Source organism: Leiobunum rupestre, chromosome 3 (assembly GCF_980474605.1).
Source record: "Leiobunum rupestre chromosome 3, qqLeiRupe1.1.hap1, whole genome shotgun sequence".
Taxonomy (NCBI): domain Eukaryota; kingdom Metazoa; phylum Arthropoda; class Arachnida; order Opiliones; family Sclerosomatidae; genus Leiobunum; species Leiobunum rupestre.
This window is the reverse complement of record NC_143386.1, coordinates 11,447,778-11,456,076: the sequence shown is the minus strand read 5'-3', so window position 1 is coordinate 11,456,076 and position 8,299 is coordinate 11,447,778. Positions and strand designations below refer to the sequence as shown.

At 40.2% G+C, this 8,299-nt stretch overlaps 1 protein-coding gene across 1 annotated transcript; it reads right to left on the bottom strand.

Moving 5' to 3' along the window:
* Window positions 1-1,165: 1,165 nt before the first annotated feature.
* LOC149949486 (uncharacterized) lies at window positions 1,166-6,682 on the bottom strand. Its single transcript, XM_090169428.1, has one exon. It carries the CDS (start codon window positions 6,680-6,682, stop codon window positions 1,166-1,168), a length of 5,517 nt encoding a protein of 1,838 aa, XP_090025554.1.
* Window positions 6,683-8,299: the final 1,617 nt, after the last annotated feature.

Here is an 8,299-nt window from a genome sequence, read left to right as displayed (position 1 = left end):
TTAATGGTACCAAACCTCTCAACATTTCATGCGAGGCCATATATTTAAGATCTGACTCATTCAGGTGCCCCATCCGTTGATACCAAATTGTTAGGTAACAGTTGTTTGGTCTACCTTGCTCTGCCTTATAAGCCTCGGGTATTATTGCTCCAAATCTTACATCACAGTCCACATCGTAAAATCCTTGCTTGAACAGTATAAAAATTATCAGTCGATAATGGAGCCACAAACTCAAAAGTTCCATTTGGAAAGTATGCCGTAAATTACAAATCCTTAGTGACACAAATATAACCTGCCTGGTCCATTAGGCGTTGCGACGTTAAATTTCGTCCAATCCCTGGGGTGTAGATAACGCCCTTTAGACAAATAATATTACGTCCGGTATTGGTCATTTGTATCCAAATGTCTCCTCTGCCTTCCGCCGGTGACTTTCCTTCCTCTACCGTGATTTGGGCACTAAGAGGTGTGTAAGTAAAAAACCAATCTCGTTGGTTACAAAAATGCTGTGTGGCTGCTGAATCCATAATCCAGTCTTTATCCGTGAATGCACAATCTGCTGAAGCTTAATAGGCACCAGTCTGCGATTTTGAAGATCCTCAACGTGAACTTCCTCTTATTCCCCCTCTAGGTCCTAAAATAACTCGGGAACTTTGACTGAGGTTATTTTAACTTAACTCTGGTTTGGAAGTTAAATAAAAAGTCGTTCTTATTTGAAAATATATAAAATAGTTTAATAGGTAATGGTTGATTTTATGGGAGCGCTTATTTTGTCGAACTTGGTTCTCGACGAAGTCTTACTACTAAAGTTTTTCTCCAAAAATCTCCTTCTTCAATTTCGAGCGTCTTCTCAGGCGCACCTGTATTTTTACCCTCCAGGCCTACTTCCCAATTTTTCCACTCTTATTGTTCGGGTCCGGTTAACGGGCTTTTCTGGGAATCGGGGCTCTGCTAGAAAGCTTATGCCTTCCTTCAACTCGTTTTTGGGGTTTTTACACTAACGCTTTGCTTCCGAACCAAATTCGACACGGTTACAACAAACAAAAAAAAAACACTTGTTACAAAAATATATTTTTCCTTTTTTGGTTTCGACACATTGTGAAACACCTAAGTTCTAACAAATTCCCCACCATGAACTATCCTTATAGTTAGTTCATGTTAATTCAGTCTAATTAAGTTCAAGAGGATATAGTAGATTTATGGCCCTTCTAATCATAGATGTATTTGGCAACTTAAGTGAACAAGACCGCACTTTCGAATCCCGTCCAGCAAACACTTCTTCTATTTTAGCCATCTTCCATTGTTGACGTGGTGGATTTCTTTCGTTCACTAGAACTATCTCTCCGGTTTTAATCGAACCCTTCTTGTTTAAATCCACTTGATGCGCTGATCCTAACTGTAATAGGTAGTCTTGCTTCCATCTCCTCCAAAACCTATTTAGAAGCGTTTCTTGGTATTTATACCTCTTCACTGCTTCGATTCTTTTGATACTGGTTGATGGGTCTAGTTTTGAGTCTGGCGGCAATGACGTCAGACGGGGTCCGACTAGAAAATGGGCTGGTGTCAACGCGACTGGTTCTCCGGCATCACTGTACTGGTACGTAAGCGGCCGCGAATTTATTACCGCCTCTACTTCCGCGATAACGGTTTGCAACTCGTCGAAGTTTAATAATGCTCTTCCGATATTCTTTTTTAGCGCGATTTTCACGGTTTTTACCTGCCTCTCGTAAAACCCACCCCACCAAGGGGACCGTTCCGCGATAAACTTCCACGTAATTCCGTGTTGACCGAAATATTCGTATACTTCTTTCTTGCAGATGTTCTTCCAAATCGTGATTAATTCTTTATTTGCTTTTTTGAAACTTAGCGCGTTATCCGAATATATCGTTCTTACTAAACCTCTTCTAGATATAAACCTACGTAACGCTAAAATAAATGTGGCAGTTGACATTTCCTTGACTAACTCTAAATGTATGGCACGTGTAACGGCACACGTAAACAAGCAAATATAAACCTTGGGGTTTGTTTCTCCCTTAATGTATAACGGGCCTGCAAAGTCGACCCCTGTTACCTCGAAACTAGCAGATTGCGTAATTCGATATCTAGGCAGAGGTGCTGTTTCTTCTTGTAGAGCCTTTGCGTTCCAAGCGCGACATTTTAGGCATTGATTTACGCGTTGCTTGACTTGTTGTCTTCCTTTTAAAATCCAGTAATTTTCTCTAACCTGCGCTAATGTGTTTGCTAGTCCCTGGTGGTAAACTCTTAAATGCGCTTCATCAATTATCAATTTTGTTAATTTATGGGTTTTTGGCAAAATAATTGGATGTCTCTCGTTGTAATTTAAATCTGAGGACTTGTGAAGGCGTCCCCCAACTCGTAAAATTCCTTTTTCATCAAGCTCTATTATCTCAGATGGTTTTTTTAGTTTCCTATTTTTTCTGAGGTCTTCTATTTCCCTTGAAAATGCTTCACCTTGCGTTTTTCTTATGAAATAATCCTTTGATTCTTGAATTTCTTCGGCCGATAGTGGCTTTAAATTTTTTATGGCATTCTCTCTCGCATTTCTTGTAAATCTCCTCATCCAGGCAAATACTCTTACTGGAAATTTTAGCGAACTGTAATTTTCTAATGCAATTCTTTGCTTCTGATCTTGATCTAAAGGTTTGATGTTTACTACGGTTTGGACGCTTTCTATGTAGTTTTTTCTAGTTTCATGGTCTAAGTTCAACTCAATTTTTTCTTCTTGGGTCAATTCCTTCACCCCTTTTAAAGGCCATTTTTCGCGTTCTCTCCTTAGCCATTCTGGTCCCTTCCACCAGGCTTCCTTGTTTACTAAATCCGATAGTTTTTCTCCTCTTGTGAGCAAGTCCGCGGGATTGTCTTTTCCGGGACAGTGATTCCACGCTTGAGGTTCGGATATACTCTGAATTTCCTCGACGCGGTTGGCTACGAACGGTTTCCATTTTCGGGTTAGTCCATGAATCCAGTGTATGACTATGTTTGAATCTGACCAAAGGAACATTTTTTCCTGGGGCGCCTTGAACAGCTCGTTCACTGCCTTGGTCAGCCTCGCTCCAACTAGTGCACCCAATAACTCTAGCCTTGGGAGTGTTATTTTCTTCAACGGAGCGACTCTGGACTTGGATGTGACAAACTGAGTAAAAATGATGCCCTCCAATGTCTTGATTCTGGCGTAAACTACCGCTCCGTACGCTGCTTCACTCGCGTCGCAGAAACAGTGTAGCTCTCTTTCTTGTATATCGCCTTCTCTTTGGTTCGATAGGCAATGTCGTGGAGTGGAAATCAGTCCTAGGTCTGGGAGTTCTGATCGCCAACAATTCCATGCCTTGATTAATTCTTCTGGTAGAGTGTCATCCCAATCTATTCCTGCTACCCAAACCTGTTGGAAGATTATTTTTATTCTTATCGAAAATGGAGTTACTAGACCAAGTGGATCGAATACCCTCGCTGCTGACTGTAGAACGCATCTCTTCGTGTCGTTGAATCTTGCCAAGTCTTTCATTAGAGAATCAACGTTGAACGTGAATGTATCTTTGATATGGTTCCACATCATGCCTAAAACTTTATCTGACTTGGGATTGACTATTTTTGTGGTACTCTCCGTTGTCGGATTGCCCTCCCAATTTTCTTCCTTGATTCTTCGTTGAAGTGCCTCCGAATTGGTTTTCCACTTCCTTAAATTCATCTTTGCTGCTGATAGGATTTCTTTCGCTTCCTTCGCTCTCTCATACGCCATCGTGTCTTCGTCAGCTCCCGTGATGAAATCGTCAACATATAGGTCTTGATCCAGAAGTTGACATGTTTCTGGATATCTCGGCTCGTAACCCTTTATATGAAATTTGATGGTCGCAGCTAGGTGGAAGGGACTAGAAGTCACTCCAAAGAGAACTCTCGTCATCCTGTAGGTTATGACTTTTCCTGGCGTTTGATTCCATGGGTCTGGATTCCACAGAAACCTTGACGCGTTCCTATCGTCTGGAGCTATAGCTATTTGCAAAAACGCTTTTTCAATGTCGGACGTAATGACTATTCTCTTGATTCGAAACTTTAGCAGGACGTCAAGTAAATCTGGATTGAGGTTTGGACCGGGTAATACACATTCGTTCAATGATACTTCGTTCTTTTCCCTCGACGAGGCGTCGAAAACGACGCGGACTTTAGTCGTCGCTCTCTCTTGGTTTATTACGGGCTGATGTGGAATGTAATATATTGGTCCTGGTTCGTTTTCACCCTCTGGGATTCTCTCTATTATGTTTTTCTTCTCGTAGTCCTCGATTATTGCCCTGTAATCTTCGAATAAGTGAGGGTTCCTTCGGAATCTTCGGGAGAGGCTTTCTAGTCTCTTTTTAGCCATGTTGAAATTGTTGGCCAAATTCGGGTGATCTTCTGTCCAAGGTAGCCTGACTTGATATCGTCCATCTATTTTTTCGATTGTCTTTTCGAATTTGGTTATCGCTTCTTGGTGGCTCCCATTTACTTCTTTTTCTCCCGACTCTGTAATTCCCAAGGATTCTACTTCCCAAAATGCTTTTAGTCCGTCTCCGATTTTACTTTCTCGATCTGATTCTAAAATTAGATTTATGGAACTCGATTGAATTTCTTCTTCGACTTGTGAATTCAGGTATAGACAAGTTGTTGAAGTAGGTCCTTGGACCACCCAGCCAAATGTGGTTTCCATAGCAACCAATGATTCGCTTAATCTTTCTACGGGTACTTGGGTATTGAAAACCTTCCAGTAATTGTCCGATCCTATTAACAATCCTATTTCCCCTTTCGTTGGGTAATTTAGTTTTAAATCATCAGCTAGTTTCAAATTCTTTTCTTCTAAATGTTTCTTAATCTCTTGACTCGGAATCTGGATTTTAGCGGCGCTGATTTCTGGTGTTTCGATCGCTTCTAATAGTAAAGACTGGTTGTCATGTATACTCTTAACTTGTACTTGGACTCTTTTTGTCATGATAGAGGTGGGTTTGGTGGCTCCGAATGGAAAATAGTTTAACTTGATTTCTCCAATAACCGGCAACTTTAAACTTTCGGATAAGTCTCTCCTTATAAAAGTCCTTTGACTGCCACCGTCTATCAAACATCTCGCGACATCTTGTTTACTTTTTCCTTTTAATATGACCATAGCGGTTTGTAATAAAATGCTACCGCTAGAAAGTTCCTTGACTCCTCCCTGAACTAATGAGTGACTTCCCGCTTCTTCAACCTCGACTTTAGTATCTCTTTCCTTACTCTTGTTAACCTCATCCTTTTCTTTACTTTCGCACATTGAAGTGTGATGTCGTCTTTGGCAATATTTACATTGTATCTTTGAATTGCAATACCTAGACATATGATCTCCTCTAAGACATCGAAAACATTTCCGTTTTTTCTTTAAAATCTCTGGTCTCTCTGTTATAGTTTTGGCTTTGCATTCGACGGCGTTGTGCGCGGCTTCGCAAAATGGGCAAATAACTTCTACACCATTTGTTAGGGCTAAAGAGGTTGACTTCTTAGTTTTTTTATATTCCTTAGAATTATCTTTTAGACTATCTTTTACTACGCTTTCCGAGGCTCTTTCGTTCATCCTTGTGAAGGCTTGAGCTCGCTCTCTACTCTCTAATTCTTTTCGAATGAATTCTAATAAGTTTTCTACAACTAACTGGCTATTCTGGTCCAACTTCCTGCTGTACTCAAGCGCTAATTCATACGGAATCATCTTGGTTATAATATGATGGAGGAAACCTCCATCAGTTGCTCTACCCAAGGACTCTAAACTTCTTACTTCTACTACGCAATGGTCATAAAATGCGCGCAAAGCTGATAAATCTGTGGAACGTCTAACTGGCGTCAAATTCGAAATGTTATTCATGTGGGCGTTAATTATTATGTCGTCTCTACCAAATCTATCTATTAATATGCCAACTGCCTTGTCGTAATTTACTTCTGTTAATGCTAATCCGGCTACGGCGTTCGCAGCGGCGCCGCTTAAATACGACTTCAAATAACTGAATTTGTCTACCTTAGTTAGCGATCCGTTGAGATGAATTGTGGTTTCGAATAGATTCCAAAAACACAGCCACTTGCTTGTGTTACCGTGAAACGACTCGAGATTTATTTTGGGAAGTCTTAACCGAGAACCTATCGCGTTATTTCCGACACTCGCACTTTGTTGAATTCCGATGCTCGTACCTTGAATATTACCGACACTTAATTGTTGTCCTCCGACGTTCGTACTTTGTTGATTTCCGAGTCCAGGTGGTCCTTGGGGAGGTAGACTTCCTGGTGTAGGTGGTCCTCCTGGCTGTGCTCTATTCTGGATCGTACCTCCTGTTTGATGAGTGACCCTCGGCCACTGATATCCGATTATCGTACTAGCTGTCGCGGATAGGCTGTTATCAATAGCATTTTCAGCTTCATCTCTAGCGTCATTAATCTCTTCTTCATACTTTAATGTACCGGCTAATTCAGCATCCAAATCTTCGATTTTCGTCTTGGCGCATATCTGCTGGTCCAGTTGTTGTAGTTCTTCCTCCCTAGTTTTTAGATGTACCAAACTCTTCTGTAGACTCCTTATATCGACCGGAGTACTCGTCAGATCGGTCGTGATTTTGTTCACGTATTTGGTGACTAATGTTCTTTTCGTAGCTCTTAACTTTTTAAGTCTCTCTAAATCTTCCATTTTTCTTGACTTACGATGACCGATTAAACTTAATTTTTCTAACTTTACTTTCAACTGTATACTAATTAACTCTATTATCCAACCATCCCGGGTTTCGGCACCATAAAATAACTCGGGAACTTTGACTGAGGTTATTTTAACTTAACTCTGGTTTGGAAGTTAAATAAAAAGTCTTTCTTATTTGAAAATATATAAAATAGTTTAATAGGTAATGGTTGATTTTATGGGAGCGCTTATTTTGTCGAACTTGGTTCTCTACGAAGTCTTACTACTAAAGTTTTTCTCCAAAAATCTCCTTCTTCAATTTCGAGCGTCTTCTCAGGCGCACCTGTATTTTTACCCTCCAGGCCTACTTCCCAATTTTTCCACTTTTATTGTTCGGGTCCGGTTAACGGGCTTTTCTGGGAATCGGGGCTCTGCTAGAAAGCTTATGCCTTCCTTCAACTCGTTTTTGGGGTTTTTACACTAACGCTTTGCTTCCGAACCAAATTCGACACAGTTACAACAAACAAAAAAAAAACACTTGTTACAAAAATATTATTTTTCCTTTTTTGGTTTCGACACATTGTGAAACACCTAAGTTCTAACAGGTCCTGCTCTCATCCTTCCTCTTCTTTATTGTCTTTCGACCTCTGCAGTCTGAAGATCTATGTCCAACACGATTACAATTATAACATGTTCCTGTAAACCCTCTTGGTTGAAGTTGATAATTATCTTATCTGTCTAATCTTCCATCTGCGCTTTATAAGTTGATCGTGCCATATATGCGTCCGAGTTATTATCATAATTTATCGCCTTCTGAGTCTGCCTTCCATATTCCGCAAGTAGCATTTGTTTAATCGGCTCAGGCCTAAACCTCGAGTCTTCTAGTTGATAAATATTCGCGACCAATGACTCATATGATGAGGGTAGTGTCCCAATCAATTTATACGCAATATCTTGATCGGCTATAGTCTTCTGAGAATTTCCCAACTGTTTTTTAAATGCTATACACGACCTATAAATACGGTCATAGAATTCGTTAAGTAATGTTGATATTCGTTCTCGAGTTTTATGTTCAAAAACGTCTTCGAGTGTTGTCCAAAGATTACTCGCTGTTGTTGATTCGGTTATGATACTTCTCAATTCTTCAAACACCCCAGATGCAGTAATTGAATAGGACTCGCAATTTATACTGTCTTACGACTTCTATTTCCCTAATAGTGCTTTCTGTAGTTGATACTGGGCATGTTTCTAATCTTGTGGCAATCTCCCAAAGACCTTTCCCTCTGAGAATCAGTTGCATATCATACTTCCATGTATGATAATTTAGTTAATTCAATTTAGCCACTTGCCCCACCATTAATATAGCATTGCCATCCGCCATCTTCTTCTAGGTCTAACGTCGGCAGTCAAAGGTCGTCAAAACGTTAAACACTTTTATCTCTTGCATCTCATGCCTTGGCCAAAAACGACATAATGTTTCTTTAAATCTGGCCCATGAATATGTAACCACGCTCTGCAACCACTTTTTAGGGTTTATTGAAGATCATCGAAAACTGTATTAAACGTAGTTAATATATTAAGAGTATTATTTATATACAGGTTAACATCATTGGTTCAAATAGGGAAGTGGTA